The 17,487-nt window shown below is 41.5% G+C and overlaps 1 protein-coding gene across 2 annotated transcripts in view; it reads left to right on the forward strand.

Annotated features, from left to right (window-relative positions):
- The first annotated feature begins 8,491 nt into the window (after positions 1-8,491).
- Positions 8,492-17,487, forward strand: part of DPP4 (dipeptidyl peptidase 4) — a 67,379-nt gene continuing 58,383 nt past the window's right edge. Inside the window, exons 1-2 of one of the 2 annotated variants that reach the window (XR_006103575.1) lie at positions 8,492-8,660; positions 13,560-13,647. Coding sequence is in view for 1 of the 2 variants with exons in the window: in XM_042463951.1 (XP_042319885.1) it covers positions 8,655-8,660; positions 13,560-13,647 (94 nt within the window). In the remaining variant the exon portion in view is untranslated. The remainder of the gene's footprint in view (positions 8,661-13,559; positions 13,648-17,487) is intronic. The other variant, XM_042463951.1, reaches the window with a different exon arrangement.

A 17,487-nucleotide genomic window follows, 5' to 3' on the forward strand; every position in this document is an offset into this window, starting at 1 on the left:
TTAATTCTTTGTTTTTAATCTCTGGGTGTTAACACAACTTTTTTGAGTCTAAGCCCTAACCTGGCATTAGCTGGGACCACACACAGTGCACAGACACACCTGGTGCCCTGTCTACTTACTCTACCCACTATACATATCTACAAGTTGGTCAGGGATGTGGGGTGAGTTTAAGTTTTAAGTTTTCTTCCCTGCCCATTGAGACATAGGAATCACTGTGCACACATGAGAGGAGCACTTGGATTCCCATTTTGCCATTCCCTCTTTCTTTCCCACAAATTTGTCAGGGGCTTGCTTTGCTTGTCAACCCCCCCCCCCGTGTGATTTAGACAATCGTACAACAGACCTTGAAATTACTAACTGCAAAAGAGAAACACTCTGAATCCCAAGAGAAGTTACTTTACTGCTGCTAATGGGAGTTTACATTTTACTGCCATTTATCTTGCTCCCCACATGGCCAAAACCGGAGGGGGGGGGGGAGGAGGAGTGGCTTCTTTCTGCATTGAGATCCCTCCAAATCAACTGAAGAGAGACATCATCTGATACAAAATGTAGGCCTGTGTCACTAACACCATCACTTTCCCTCTCCTCTATGGTGTGTGTGTGTGTATATATATAGATAGATAGATAGATAGATAGATAGAGAGAGAGAGAGAGAGAGAGAGAGTGTGTGTGTAATGAAGAAGCCAGTGGAGTTTCAAAAACCTGCATGATGTCTTTTTGGGCATTTTGGTTGGCCAATAAAGGTATTGCTCTTTATTGAACTGTGGCCTTTGCTTTTTAATATTTGTTGCAATTGTTGTGTGCCTTCAGGTCATTTGCTACTAATGGCAACTCCATCAAAGAGAGAAGAAGGAAACTATCATGGAGTTTCCTTGGCAAGATATGTTCAGAGGAGGTTTGTAAAGGGCCTTAGTAAATCAACACTGGCATTAGCTTTGTTGAGTCACTCAAGACTAACAGTTAAATTTAGGCCCTAATGTTGTTAAGAGCAAAAAATTCTTTGCTCAATTGTTACATACCACATGCATAATTGTTTACCCTGCCAGCAATATTTCCCTATTTTGCTAAGAGCACCAAATGTTCTTCACATGTAGAAGAAAGTGTACTCTATGTCCTTTTGTGCACCCAGTGTTTGTCCCAAGCTCTGGCCAGCAGAGATGGACATATCAGCCTGCATCTACCTCAAGTTGATGTTTTTAATTGTTGCCTGCTTATTTTAACCAATTCTATATATACATATTTTGTAGATTGTATGCCATTGGTAGGTTTTATTTTTATGGATTTGATCATTTGTATGTACAGCTTTGTGTACATTTACAGCGCTGCAGAAATAAACAACAACAACAACAATAATAATGTCAAAAGTGTCTAATCATATGTCCTTTCCCTTATTTTCTGCTATTTCCTTTTTTAAAATAAACAGTAAAAATTGCATTTAAAATGTATTTTCCCCTGCCATAATTTCTACATGTAGTATTCCCTAAAATATTCACTTTTTTACACAGTTTTTCAGTCTAAAATTTCATTGCAACATTTTGAGGAGTGCATATTCCACAATTATGTCCTCATGTGTATATTAGGATGTCATCACAGCAGCTTGCTATTTCACTGCAATGATGTTATTGAAGGAAATGGAAACATACCAATTTGGGAATATTCCTTATCACATTTCTCTGCAATAGTGCCAAGGTGCTGCTTTTGGCATCTGTATGGTCCTATGTTCTCTCTTCTGCACAATACTGATAACTCGGGCCTTCCTGTCTTATGACTGGCCCAGCATGCCTTTTGTTTTTTGTTTTTATTTTTACCCCAATTGAACAACTATGGGAAAAGAGAGAGAGAGAGAGAAGAGAAGACAAAATAAACAGAATTGGAAACAGCTTGCTTAGGAATAGCAAGGGGGAGGTGAGAGAGGGGTTGAGGAGCAGAATCACACCTCCTCATACCAGGTGACTACCTGAGAAGTGGAACTGCAGCAGAAGACACTTATCACAAAGAAATCCATAATGGAAAAGCAGTGCAACTGGAAGCATTGACAGGTTTTCCTTGTCAATGAAAAGGAGTGCTCCAGAAACCGATGGAATGCAAAGCAGCAACAGGATAGACCGAATGTTGTGTGATAACTACCAACCAAAGACACTTTTATCCTGTTGAAATTCCAGTTTGCTACCCTGGTGTGATAAAATCCTTAGTCAGAGAAGTCCAAATTGGTTGTAAATAGTTAAAATTGTGTGTATGTGGTTTTTTAAAATCAGCATAATAAAATGTTATTTCATGTGTCTGAAAAAAATACATCAGAGCTGTTTGCAACATAAGTTTTTTAAAAATACATTAAAATATATGGTAACACAGAGATTTCAGCTGAAACATTTATAATCAGGAATTCAAAAATATAAACAGTTTGTAAACTGGGCATCCTGTTCAGTCAGGGAAGGTCTGGGTGAAGAGTTATGTATTAAAGAGGGAAAGAATTCCCAGGGAGAAGGGAATTCCAAAAAATGGAGAAGGCCAGCTTGCTTGTTGTCTCCACAGGGCAACATAATTTAATTAATTTAAAATAATTAATAATTTGTTTTATTTATATACCGCTATTCCAAAGATCATAGCGGTGAACAGCAAGTAAGCTAATTAGCAAGTAAGCTAATTTGCCCCCAACAGTCTGGGTACTCATTTGGGCGACCTCGGAAGGATGCAAGCCTGAGTCAAGCTTGGGCCCTTTTGCTGGTCTTGAACTCGCAACCTTGTGGTTTTGAGTGAATGGCTGCAGTACAGGCATTTAACCACTGCGCCACCAGGACCTGCTACAATTGTATGCCACCAGAGAAGGTGAGGTTCAGTTATAGTGGGACCTGCCACCCTTTAATCTCCCACTAGCTCACTCTTAGTGGATTACTGGTGCCAGCTTCACAAGCAGCCTAATATGTGGAGTTTAAAGGATGGAATATTAAGAGTGTGGGGTGAGTAGGAAGGAAGAGGGCTGGGTGGGAGGGGGACAGCTGGCCAAATTTTGCTTGGCTTACTTCCCAAATGTAGAGGAAATGGCTTGTCTTATTTCTATGTCAATGTAATGTGGAGAGAGGATTTGATCATTTATGTTGCTCATATCTGTTTATACACTTTTTCTCTCTCTAGTTACACATTTTCATATGCAACAGCAAGAACTCTACAGAGCATTATAAATGGAGCTTCACTAAATTATATTCACCAAAATCAGTTATCTATTCTGTGTCTTTTCCCACCCTCCACTCCTGACTCTTAATGCACTATCACATTATACTGAGGCTACAGTCCTGCACACTGATACCTCAGAGCACACTTCATGGAAATCAGTGGGGTTCCTCTCTAAATAGGCATGTACAAGATTCTCTTGGGATGTTGAGCTCAGTGAGCTACCCACTAAACTCCCTGCACTTCCTTTCTGAGTGGTCTTGTGATTACAAACCACATCCTCTCACAGATATTTTGCATATTAAAATATATAGGAGCATCTAGGTCAGCAGTGCGTGGCATGTCGCCTGTTTTGGGTCCCCACACATCCTCTGCAGACCAGACCACCCTTTCTTGGACCAGAAAAAAAAAGTGAATCTCCACTCCGTCTAGGAGAAGCTATCCATCTTTCAAATACATTAGCCCCCTCTCATTGTTTAACATTAAAAAAAAAAAATCTTGATTTTTCGAAACTAGAAGTAGACTTTGGCAGATTTTCTCCCTCCCTCTTGTTTGTTATTTAGCCATGGCAGTTAAAGTGGTGTCAAACTGTATTCATTCTGCAGTGTGGCAGCAGCCCCAGGGTTGCCTGGGGTGAGTGCACACAGATGTGCTACAGAGTGGATCTTTGTGCCCTTTGCAATCCAAAGCTGACTGGCTTCAAATGTGCCAAAAAGCTGTTTCAGGAAAGTACCTCTAAGCATATGCAAAATATTTCCTCTTCACCCCCTGAGAACTGCAGCTGTCCCTCACACTAGGCCATTAGGATTAAGGAGCAGAGCTTCCACATCAGATGTATTATTTCAATTAAGATCTATGCCAGCCCTCTTACAAAAACTTGGGGTGGATGGGAAAAGCAAACAGCTTCAGCGAAAGAGCATTAATTTCATCATTGACAGTGCTCCTGTTTCTGTAGGTACAGAGGAGCAAACCTCATTGAAAGCAGTGGGATTTTCTTTCCTGAGGAAGGAAACATGAAGGTGGCTGGACCTGATAAAGCAACAACATTTTCATTCTATTCTTGTTGCTGAATTGCCACTTTTGTTGTTTTACACTCATCCTAATCTGTGCCCCAAAGACGAGGTAGCCAGCATGTTTTGGAGACTTGGTTTTGTACTAGGGGTGCATCTACAGTGTAGAAATAATGCAGTTTGACACCACTTTCAGTGCTGTCGCTCCATCCTATGGAACCCTGGGATTTGTACTTTTACAAGGTCTTTAGCTTTCTCTGCCATGGAGGGCTGGTGCCTCTCAAAACTACAGATCCCAGGATTCTGTAGGAGCCACAGCAGTGAAAGTGACATCAAACGGCATTATTTCTACATTGTAGATGTGCCCTAGGACTCTGGGAGCTCAGGGATCAAAACCCAGCTCAGCCATGGAAACCCACTGACCGACCTCAGGGTGGCCAAGTCACACACTTTCTCTCAGCTTAAGGATAAGGCAATGCCAAGCCTCCTCTGAAGCAATCTTGCCAAGAGAACTCTGTGAGAGGGGTCAGAAGTTGGGAGCTGACTTGAAGGCATGTGACAATAAGAAGCCATCAAGACCCAGCGTGACCAGTCTTCTTTTTCAGGACATATCCTACATTTCAATCTTGTGTCCAGGAGGAAGTCCAAAATATCCTCCATTTGGAGCGTGACTAAGAACCCCACTAACACAACGTTTGCTTGGCAGCCTGTCCTCAGAGCAAATAGGGAGATAGGATGGCTCCTTCTAAAGTTCTTTTTCCTAGCAGCAGCAGACAAAATTTACCCTCAGAGTTCGGGAGGTGTTTGTTTCTGGGAGGGGAAAAGGACAGCAAATGTCTATTGGCTGCTTTAGGATACAATGTAAATGTTGAAAAGGTTTTCTTATTAATTTCAGCCCAATGGACAAATGAATGGAATAATTTAAATGTAGATTCACTCAAGGGTTTGTTGCTAGCAAAGGAGTTTATCACACAGGAGGAATTTCTCTTAATTTACATGAATTCAAATTGCACTCAAACTGACTTCCCATTGCCTGAAATTGTGTGTGGTAGTCTATCACACAATAATGTTAAACCCCATGATTGCATTCAGATTGCCATTGGATTATACTTCCAATTTTCCTTGTCTGATAAACTCCAAAGTATAATTTTAAGCCTTTGTCTTGTTCAGAGTTCTATAAGTACACTGCAAGCCGAGGCGTTTTAACCAAAGATGAGTTTCTCAGAAAAAATATGGTTAAGAACCTAATAAAGTACATCTCCATGGCTTGGGCCCAACCTACTTAAGGGAGCGCCTCTTTCCGTATAATCTGCCCTGTACCCTCGGATCCTCTGGGAGGAATTTGTTGCAGTCCACAAAGACCAGATTGATGGCAACCTCCCAAAGGACTTTTTCTGCAATCGCTCCCACTTTATTGAGTGGCCTGCTGGACGAGATCCGCCAAATTACCAACCTAGAAAGCATCAAGAAAGCTGTCAAGACGGATCTCTTCCAGCAGGCCTTCCCAGAATAGAACCCGGCCATGTAACGCTCTCCCCACAGACATAGATAAGCGAAGACTCTGCCCACCGTTATTTTATTGTATTATTGTTTTTAGATTTTATTGTTTGTAATTTTAATGGATAGAGCTGTTTAATCCTTTTTTAAGGGAGTGGGAATTGTATAATTGTATTTTTTAAAGATTGTACACCACTTTGATTGTGGTAACAAAAAAGGGATATAAATTAAAGTGTTATTATATTTATTTTATTATAATATAAAACAAACTATGGGCCTGAACAGACAGGCCAAAATAAAGCTGCTTCGGGTCACTTTGGAGGTATGCTGTTTAAATGCTGCATGTATCCTAAGAGGCCAGAAGCCTAAGGACTAGCCCTAAGGACTGGAGCGCAGCTTTGGCGCAGCTTCTGGCCTCATAAGATGCATGTGTAATTTGGAATGTCCTCTCTTTTTCTTGAATGGCTTCCATTTTGTGGTGTCTTGTTCTCCTTTGAGGTCAGGACAGCTGGTCACTCTGGTCAGGCAGGTCTTGCAGTGCTGGTTAAGAAGGAAAAATGCCTAATAGCCTCTCAGGGTGGCATCTCTTTCTAGAGACTGAACACTCCTTGTGCCACCTGTGCAAAAATGGAGCAGGAGGGTTGAGAGAAAGAGTGCTACCTTGTCTCTGGGGCACAGATTAGGAAGAGTGTAAAACAACAAAAGCAACAATTCAGCCACAAGAACAAAATGAAAATTTCCTTGCTTTTTCAGGCTCAGGCACCTTCATGTTTCCTTCCTCAGGAAAGAAAATCCCACTGGTTTCAGTGGGGTTTGCTGCACTACCTACAGAAACAGGAGCACGGTTTCTGACAAAAGTCATGCTCTTTCGCTGAAGCTGTTTGCTTTTGCCACCCACCCCAAGTCTTTGGAAGAGGGCTGGCATAAATCTTAATTGAAATAAGGCATCTGATGTAGAATCTCTGCTCCTTAATCCAAATGGCCTGTAAAGACTTTTTAAAATGTTAAAGTTTAACCAGTTTAAAATCGTATTCTATTTTTTAAATGAAAGATCTTTGCAAGATTGTAATTGTTTAATACCATTTCAATTGTCATTTTGTTTTTGTAGGTTTTTAACTGAGCTCTGTTTTTTTAGACTGTGAAGCTGCTTTGGGTCCCAGTCTTGGGAGGAAGGCAGGATAGAAATAAATATAATAATAATAATAATAATAATAATAATAATAATAATGTGAACATGTGGCAAGATGTGATTTTTTTTTAAAGGGAAAATTTAATTTTTAAAAAGCAAACCAAACCCGAGGCCTCTCTTTTCTCCTTCCACTGAGCCTCGCCCCATTCAAACCATCTCTTCAGCATTTTAAAGGGAGGCAGAGGAGGGCCACAGCCTATTTCTGCCCAAAGGCTGACGTTTGGAGAGCAATGGTGTCACTCCCCACTCAGGGCTTTACCTACTGCTGTCCCCAACCCTTGCACCCTCCTAGTGAAGCCCCTGGCACTTGGGTTTCCAAGGGGGGGAAGAGGAAAGAGAAAGAAAGAAAGAAAGAAAGAAAGAAAGAAAGAAAGAAAGGCGACCTAGCTAGGAGCTCTCTTTCGCTTCCCCTGACAGGCGCGCCAAATGCCAACCCTTCTTCTCTTCTCCCCACACAAGTTCCACCGGCTGAGTGGCGCCCGCCCCACGCCCACGTCCCCCCAAAACTCGGCTCTGCCTGGGCTCCCTCTCTTTCCCCCTCATTTTCCCACTTGACAGAAGCCTCTGGCTCCACTTGACTGACTAGGGACCCCTTCACCGGGGGGGGGGGGCAGAGTCCTCCCCGCTAAATGTAGGCTGTTCCAGGGGGAAAAGGAGGAGGACCTTGCCCAATAAACAAGCTTCAAGCACACTCTCCCTCTCTCTCTCTCACACACACAGATATGACTGACTAGAGACCCCTATATATAGTCAAGTGTGTGTGTGTATATACTTGACTGACCGACTGACTGACTAGAGACGCCTTAATATGTATATCTATATATAAAAACTTGACTGACCGGCCGGCAGACTTGAGGCCTATATATATATATGTATATGTGTGTGTGTGTGTGTGTGTGTATAAAATGGGTCTCTAGTCAGTCAGTCAGTCTATATATATATACACACACACACTTATACAGAGGTCTCTAGTTGGTTGGTCAAGAGTGTTTGTGTGTGTGTGTGTGTGTGTGTGTGTATAACACACACACACACACACACACACACAATTGACTGGCCGATTGACTGACTGGAGGCCCCTTACTCAGGGTGACCAGAGTCCTCACCTCAAAGGAGGACCAGGCACCACCAATTGTAGGCAGTTCCAGAAACAAAAAATGGAGGACACTGCCCACTAAACAAGCTCCAAACCCTGCTATGTCTATATGTATATCTCCATGCTTCTTGGTCCTGCTCCAGGTGGAGGACCTTTCGAAATGCCTTCTGGAGAGAGAGAGAGAGAGAAGGCTGAAAGGTGGAAGGTGTCCTGGAAAAGGCAGGTAGATCGTTTTCGAATCTGGGGAGACCTGGGTTCGAGTCACACTCTCTCAGCCTCCTTAGGGGAAGGCAATGGCTAACCTCCTCTGAAGAAGCCTTGCCAAGAAAACCTCAGGACAGGTTCGCCTTCCCGACCCCCCCTCCCGGCCCATCTCTGGGCTCCTCCTTCCTCCCTTCCCTCCTTTTCTTTCTTTCTTTCTTTCTTTCTTTCTTTCTTTCTTTCTCTCCCCTGCCAGGGTGGCCTCTCTGAGGAGTTTGCCCCCAGCCTTAGCCAGGGCCACCTCTCCAATAATGTTTAACTTGACGCGGGGCTCCTCCTCCTCCTCCTCCTCCTCCTGCTGCTGCTGCTGCTGTTGAGAGGACTCCGGGGCTCAGGCGGGCGAAAAAGGGGGAAAGCAAGCAGCCCCTTCCTCCTGCTGCTGGTGCTGCTTGGCCTCTGGCGGGGCCAGGTGGGCTCCCTGGAAGCTCCTACCATGAAGGTCAGTCCCTGACTTCCTCGCCTCCCCAACTCTGCTGCCTCTGGGCTTTTGGCAAGGACTCGAGGACTTTGTTGGAGGACTCTGGGGACCAGGGCTTAGGCTGGGAATTAGGAAAGCCTCAGAAGAGGGAGCTCATCATAACAAGCCCCCCCCCCCTCGAAGGAACTGGCCAAGAAAACCCAGCCAGCCCTTGCTTGGGGCACCTTACTGGATGCCAAGGAGGCACAGAAGGGCCAGCCTTTGCCCGGGTCTGGGTTTGCCTCTGTTTTGTGTGTCACACCGTGGGAACTCCCTTTTCTCAGGCATGCTGGCTTTCTAATCTCTTTCCCTGTCTAAATGCAGCCCTGCTAAGTTCCTCCAGCTGCCAACTTCTCCCACGTGTGTGAGTGAAGGAGACACCCACTCTGGGCTATCAGGGGGACAGAGAGAGGGGCTGCACACACACACTAAGCCAGGTTGACACCGCTTTAACTCAGGTTAGGCAGACATCCTCCTTCTCCAGGACCTGCCCTACATTTCAGCCAGGAGGAATTCCAGAAGGTCCTCCATTTGGAGCATGGCTTCATTTATTTCTTTAATGGGTGTTTTGAGCATGCTTATTGGGGAGTGTCCTCCATTTTTTGTTTCTGGAACTGCCTGCTATTGGTGGTGCCTGGTCCTCCTTTGAGGTGAGGACCTCTGGTCACCCTGGCTAAGGGGTCTTCAGTCAGTCTCTCAGTCAGACAAGTCCAGCTTTCTGTAAGTGCTTTGAGGTTTTATTTCCTAATGTCCTCTATTTTTCTTGAATGCCCCACATCCTTTGAGGTTACGACTTTAACCCTGCTTTAATTGCCATGGCTCCATGCTATGGCATCCTGGGATTTATTGTTTGGTGAGATATTTAGCCATCTCTTCTGTTAGAGAGCTCTGGTGTCACAAAAACAAAAGGAAACAAAACAAAACAACAACTCCATAGCATGGGCCCATGGCAGTTTAAGGGGTGTCATCCTGGATTATTTCCACAGTGTGGACGCAGCTTTTGGCAGAGCCAGGCTCCAATCCTCACTTAGGTCACATTGGGACAGTTGGTTCATCTCAGCCTGAGCTGCCCCGCAGGGTTGTTGTGAAGAGAAAGTGGAAAGGAGAAGAGCCAGGCCTGTTACCTTGAGCACATTGGGAGGAGATCATCAGTAAATCAATAAATAGGTGATGGGATAATTGAAAGAGAGGTTCCTTTATTGTGAGCATGTGTTACAGCATGGGTTTATCCCATATAGGAGTCAGCTCTAGGGACCTCTCCACTAAAGTATAGTTTTATCTACTGAATACTTACTTTCTTAGATGCTAGATGAATTCTCTATATAACATTGAAGTAAGTCTTACTTTCACCTTACCAATGTATCCTGTTTCTTTACTAGAAGCTCAGATATACACTGCTGGAATGCATGGTGCTGCTATGCTTAATATATAAACTACCAATTTCACTAATGTCCAACAATCCCTACATCTGGAATTAAGGAGATGAGCTGTCAGGCTTGAGTCCCAGCCTATACTTGAAAAACAATACTTTAAAACAATGGCTACAAAACTGCAAAGTTCTTTTTATTGACCTCTTCAAACTCTGTACATCTGGGCTTATATTATTTTCATATGAGTCTTGAAAAACTACCTATAGCTGCTCTCTTGCATAGTGCCTTCTGAGTATGGGCTGTCTTGTAAAGGCAGGATAAGAAGAGGAGGATAAGGATGAATGCAGGATGGGAAAATGGAAATGCAAGATAAGAAAATAAGTGTACACTGTGTAAGATTCTGTTGGAAAATCATTGCATTCTCTCTCCCCCTCCTCAGATAGACAGGATTTTCCCTGCATGCAAACTCAGCTGTCTTCCCTCTTCAAAACATGCCATTTGGTCCTACTGAATCACAGGGGCAATAAATACCTTTGTAAATTGGTAAGCAAATCATGTGATTCAGCTAACTTCCTTTAGGAAGTTTTTCTCACAAAAAGAAATTTTCCTGCTACTCTCCCGGTCTCCCATCTCCCTACTCTGTCAACTTTCTTCCTAAAGATGGTGAGATAAAGATTTCTTCTTTTACCTGAACTATTAATTAGATATCTAGGGGTAGGTGTGTTGGCCATATAGCAAATCCTGTAACATCCAAACAATGATACTTTTATGGGGCCGACAAAAATGCACAATGACATGTAGCAAGCTTTTGAAGTCACACTGGCTGCTTCATCAGGCAAACAGGAGAAAAAAATTGAAGATGTTAGTCGCAGACCTGCATTTCTGTTTCTGGTCTTAGCTCAGATGGTTGGGAGGGCTATTTGCAGGCTGGCTCCTCCCTCTTTGGCCACGGGTGAATTTTCAAAGTCAATGAAATTTAGTGTCCATTTGCAATTCAAGAAAATGTTTCTTGGAATCCAGCATGTCTCCTTCCTTTCTGCTTAATATATAAACTACCAATTTCACTAAATTCCAACAATCCCCACATCTGGAATGTAGGCTCCTTTGTAGGTAGAGAATCTGTCATTAGATAGGTTAGGATGTAGCCTCAATGAATATGTAGATTCAAGCCATTAGTAAAGTTTTGTTTTTAAATTAATAGTTGTTTCTGTTGTCTTTGAGTCAGCCTCAGTCCTTGGGGAGCATTGTTAAATAAAGTCAGGTTTCTGCTGCTCTGCTAATTTAAAAGCTAGACCCTGACAGACTTGGCTTTGATATTTTGATATTTTGGTTGCCTTAACAAAGGCTGAAGTCTTTGGAAACTTGAATCCCCAACAGTTTCACATTCACATTACAGACTGATATGCAGTGAGATCTTAGAGTGAGTTAGGTACACGTTATTGTTTTTGTTGTTGTTATTATCCACCCACCAGTTGATCTGGACTCATGGCAATGCTGTAGATGATACATCTTCAAGACTTCCTATGCTCCACTGCTCTGCTCAGATCCTGCAAATTCATGGCCTTCTTAGTAGAGTCCATCCATCTAGCATGTGGTCTTCCTCTCCTTCTGCTTCCCTCCACCTTTCCTAGCATTGTTTTTTCCACTGTCGGGCCTCCTCATGATGTGGCCAAAGTATGACATCCTCAGTCTTGTCATCATGGCTTCAAGAGAGATTTCTGGTTTGATCTGCTCTAGGACCCATTTGTTTGACTTCTTGGCCCACTGAAATTTGTGGCTTTAGACATTTCCTTTTCTTTATTTATCTAGTGTCTTTGGGATGATTTACAAATGTTAAAAATGGAAATAATGAATAAAATTGCATGTTTTACAATAAAAACAAGTAAAAAATCCAAAGGATGTCAAAATGTTAAAATATTGCAAGTTAACAGCTACTATTAAAACTTAACAATATCGACAAAGGCAGAAAATTTCGACATGGCAATGTCTCGCTCATAGGAGTGCAGAGCTATGTACCAAGTAACTTGAGCCTGATAAGTGGTTATCAGACAAAGTACTGATATGACAGATCAAAGGTCTATGAGTTAATATGGAGACAATTCCCATCAGGCAGATGAAATACCCTTGTAGATTGGTTGCAAAACCAGATTTAAACTTAGAAGGCTCCACCATTCCCACTGAATGCTTTTTTTCAAGTTATGTTTTGTTGTATTACTTATATGTGAGTAAAATCACACCAATTCTAAGGTTACATTTACTCCACAGCGGTTGAAATCAACATGTATATTTGTTCATCAGTCAGACAAAGAATAAAACCCAGTACTGAAACCTCCTCAGTGGAAAAAAGGGGAATGATTTGGATGATGATCATGGTAGTCCTGGTTTTGTACTGTTTCAGGGATAGGCAACTTGTGATCCAGCAGATGTTGTTGAACTGCAGATCCCACAAGCACTATTGGCTAAACTGGCTGGAGCTAATGAGAGTCAGAGTGTAACAGCAGCTGGAAAGCCATACTCATCTGCCATTTTATGGCAGGAATCATCTACTTTAGTTGGTCTTGCACCAATTATGTTGGTTTGATTATTCTTGGATTAGATATTGTTTCCCGGTTTCAGAGATGGTCTAGTACAGGGGTGGGGAATGTATGGCCCTCCAGATGTTATTGGATTGCAACTGTGATCTGCTTTAGCTGATCTGATAAGATGATGGGAGTTGAAATCTAACAGCATCTGGAGGACCACACATTTGCCACCCCTGGTCTAGAACAAAGCACTATTCAAGGCCCCTTTATAAATCTGCCCAAGAACCTGATTAGAAAGGTAGAATATTGTTTTTGTTTTTTTAAAAAATAGCATCACATTTCAAAAATAGAAATATTGTCTAAGATGAGAGGTGAGAAATGCTCTTCAGATACTATGCCAGTGGTAATGATATAATTTTGGAGACAGTGCCATGTGGTTCTTACACACACTGCATGGTTAAACTGAAAATTCACTATGCAAGATGTGGTGGTGGACATCTATCTAGGTACAGATTCAATCCAGTTGTGGATGATAAAGCGATCCATGGCTCATAGTCATGGTGACTGTATACTACTCCTGTAGCTGCATCCGCACTGCAGAAATAATGCAGTTTGACACTACGTTATCTGCTATGGCTCAGTGCTATGGAATTCTGGGAACTATAGTTTTGCAAGACATTTAGCCTTGTCTGTCAGAGAGCTCTGGTGCCACAACAAACTACAGTTCCCAGAATTCCATAACATTGAGCAATGGCAGTTAAAGTGGCACCAGACCTGATTATTTATGCAGTGTGAATGCAGCCAGAATGGCAGTTGCTGGAAAGAAACACCGGGAGTGGAATGTTGGTCCCTCCCATCCCCTGAGACTGGGTCTCCCATTGTGGCATCTGATAGGAAACAGGATGTTGGATTAGAGAGGTTTAATCCAGCAGTACAATTGCAGTGTTTTCACATGCTTCTAACTCATGTCTTCATTTCTTTTTTTCCAGACCACACTGAAATATCTGTTTGGGTTCCTTGCAATTGCCATTGTCATTACAGCCATAGTTCTTTCTATAGTTTTGATGACAAACCAAGGTAAGTTTGGAGTGTTGGCCATCTGTTCATAGGCAGCATTATTTATTTATTTTGTATGCTGCCTTTCTCCCAGAAGGGAACCAAGATGGCTCACCGATTTAAATTTTTTTTAAAAAAATTACAATAAAATTTAAAACAATTAAAGTAATCTAAGAACACCATAAAAGCACATATAATACAAAATGTTAAAAGCATAACTAAAACACACCTCCTTAAAAACCATCCTGATATGATTATATATCAAACACCTGCTTAAATAAAAATGTTTTGATTTGCCACCAAAAAGCAAGCAGGGAGGGGAGCAGCCTAGTCTTCCATGGAAGGGAGTTCCGGAGGGTGGGAGCAGCCACCAAGAAGGCTCTCTCTTGTATCTTCACTAAGTGAGCCTGTGATGGTGGTGGGACTGAGCGAAGCCTTCCTCCAAAGATTCTGGCAGGTTCATATGGGGTGATAAGTTTCTTCAATAAGTCATTTGGGAAACCTGAGATCTGTTCATACTACACAAATATAGATCTTACTATGTTCCACTGGTGTTGATCCTTGGACTTTAATCATGAAAGACACAGGTTCTGTGACTGAACTACAGTAGAGTCAGTGATGTGACAAGGAAGGGAAGTGGGACGGACATTTTTTTTGACAGCAATAACTCTCCTATAACCTGTCATTAACTACTCCAGGCTGTTTTGCTCTCAATTTAGCTACAGTACTACTTTCAATTGGATGGGAGAGAAAACACTTAGATATAGGGACTGTGGGGGCATAGATGGTGTCTAGGGGAAGCATGCTACACTGTTCAGCTGGTTGTCCGTTTAATATTAAAACTGATCCCTCCATCCCTACCTTTCCACAAGACTGGAGTATGCACTCAATTGAACGCACAATGTGCTGCAATTTAATTAGTTTACCTTTCTGACTTACTTATGTCAGTGGAAAACAGATACATCCCAACATGCCTTCAGATGCCCTGGAGGGTTAGGGGACCTTGTGAGGCAGATTTTGGGAAGGTTTGGGGGAGCATCAAGGACAAGGAGAAGAGAAGAAATTCTCATTGCATAACTGTAGGTGGATATTCACTTGCTTTAAGTTGGTTTCAGCTCAGAGATTTAACCCACTGTATCTAGTTAGGAGGGTCGGGGTGTCTCAGCGGTTAAGATGCTGACTCTGATGATCGGCAGGTTGGCAGTTCAAGGTCCAAGTGCTGCATGATGGGGTGAGCTCCCATCAGTAGTCCCAGCTTCTGCCAACCTAGGAGTTTGAAAGCATGCAAAAATACAAGTAGATAAATAGGTACCACTTTGGTGAGAAGGTAACAGCGTTCGACATGACCACGGAAGTAATCTTTGACAACAATTGCTCCCTCAGTGTAGTCATGGAAATTAGCACTGCCCCCTACAGTTGGACACAACTACACAATCTTGTCAAAGGTGAAACCTTTACCTTTATCTTGTTAGAGCTTCGTATGTACTGTGTACTTAAACAGGAAATAAGATTTAAGTTCAGGCTCGGTTACTCAGAGATTTTGTGCTGCATGTTTGATTGAGAAGGAGGACAGTGGCATCCCAAGAACCAATTGATTCATTCTAGCATAGACTTTGTATGGTGAAGAGAGCATACAATGAAAGCAGATTCTTGTTTATCATTCTTGGGTCTTAAGGTGCTATAGATCATTCTTTTATTCTTTTTTTTGGGGGGGGGGCATTTGTGTCAGTGGACAATTCTTCTTTAGACTACATGTATAACCGCATTCCCCAAAGTATGAAATAAAATATGTTACACAGAAATTATAAGTACTTGGGATAGCCCTGAATACATTGCAGGAAAGCATGATCTTTCTTTGTTTCTAAAATGTCAGTGCTTGCAATGCTACTTAATAATAATAATAATAATTTGTTTTATTTATATACGGCTATTCCAAAGATCATAGCGGTGAACAGCAAGTAAGCTAATTAACAAGTAAGCTAATTTGCCCCCAACAGTCTGGGTCCTCATTTTAGCGACCTCGGAAGGATGCAAGCCTGAGTCGAGCTTGGGCCCTTTTGCTGGTCTTGAACTCGCAACCTTGTGGTTTTGAGTGAATGGCTGCAGTACAGGCATTTAACCACTGCGCCACCAGGGTGCCACCAGGGTTCCTTAATTGCAGCCACCTTTTTCTATCACTCCGTTTGGCATTTCAATAGTAATTTGTTATCAGTACCCGTTACTGTGTTTGTAATGTAACTTACTGCATTCATTACTTTTGCATCGTTTTTGTTTTTAAAAAAAGCTCAGGGCTGAGAAGGAAGTATCATAATACTAGAAATGTGCATTGAAAACCCTTTGAATGTCTAAAATGCCAATTAGCTTCCGGGCTCAATACAAGTGTTGGTTATCACCTATAAAGCCCTACGTGGCTTGGGCCCGAGTTACTTGAGGGCGCGCCTCTCCCTACATAATCTGCCCCGCACACTCAGAACAACAGGCAAATATCTATTGGAATATCCTAGGGAGAGATTGTCTGCAACTCACCAACAAGCATTTACATCTACTGCTCCTGCATGTTGAAATGGACTCACTGAGGAGATTCATCTCAGTTCTTCCTTGGAAGCCTTTAAGAAAGCGTTGAAGACTCACCTATTCCGCTTGGCATATCCCCCTGATCCTTCATAGAGATAATTATCCTCCTACCCCACCATCCTCCAATGTTATAAGTATCTGTGATGTTAATTTGTAATTATGAGATTGTTAAGATGTTAGATTGTGAGCTTTCAGTATGTTTTTATAGGATGTTTTTATACGAGGTTTTTAGTGGAATGTTTTTTATTATATATTATGCTGTAATACAATGTGTTGTACATCTGTATTCGCCTGTGAACCGCTTTGATCTCCTAGGAATAGTTGTATAAAAATAAAGATTTATTATTATATATTATTATTATTATTTTAAAGAAACTTCAAAAACTATGGTTATATAGTAATATAATAAAGGATAAATATCATGATAGTGTTTTGATCATTTTGTTTCCACACTTTTATATTAATTTTGAAATTTTATTTTATTATGCTATTGTTATCCCCAGAAGTACTTTTTACATATAACTATGTTATTTTTTTGCTTGCATTCCAAGCTCTGGGTTCTGTAATTTTGTATAGGTAACATTTGTAACAATGCTCTAAAAACAATTGCATAATCAAGTTTTTAGTAGATTAATTTTTCTATATGGAAAAATGAAATGTAGGACTTGAAATTATTGTGCCACCTATAAAATTGTGTTAATGTTGCATTCACAGCTTGTCTATGTTAGAATTTTGCAGCTGCAGAAATGTTAATGCTTCCTTGTAAATCTTCATAGTTTCCACATTCTGGACATTCATTGTACATTATTATTTTCTTCTCTATCTACAAATTTAATATATTTTTAAAAATATAATAACTTCAGCTTCCTTTCTGAAAATTCAGAGCAATTAATAGCAACTACATTGCACGGATAAGTAGAAAATTAATGATGCAGTTAACTGAATCCTGGAATGCATTTCTGCTGAAAGACAAGCAAATTGTGACAGTGCAATATTTGTGTAGCCGAGATATGTCATAATCATACAGAAAGAAAGCTCCACTTTTTGTCAGCAAAAGGCTTGTTCCGAAATATTTAAACAATTGATGTTAATTTAACATTTTTCTAGTTCTGCATTACAGGAGCCCATTCAAATTACATTGACTGCCAAGTATGGTTATTCAAATTATTTTTTAGCCAAAAGACTTGTGTAACTGTTTACTACATTTTTGTCATGCCTCTATATGGATGTCAGAATATTTAATTGTAATACTATATTTTGAGATGTATCCTACATAAGGCAAAAGAC

The sequence above is a fragment of the Sceloporus undulatus genome, chromosome 1, assembly GCF_019175285.1.
Source record: "Sceloporus undulatus isolate JIND9_A2432 ecotype Alabama chromosome 1, SceUnd_v1.1, whole genome shotgun sequence".
NCBI lineage: Eukaryota > Metazoa > Chordata > Lepidosauria > Squamata > Phrynosomatidae > Sceloporus > Sceloporus undulatus.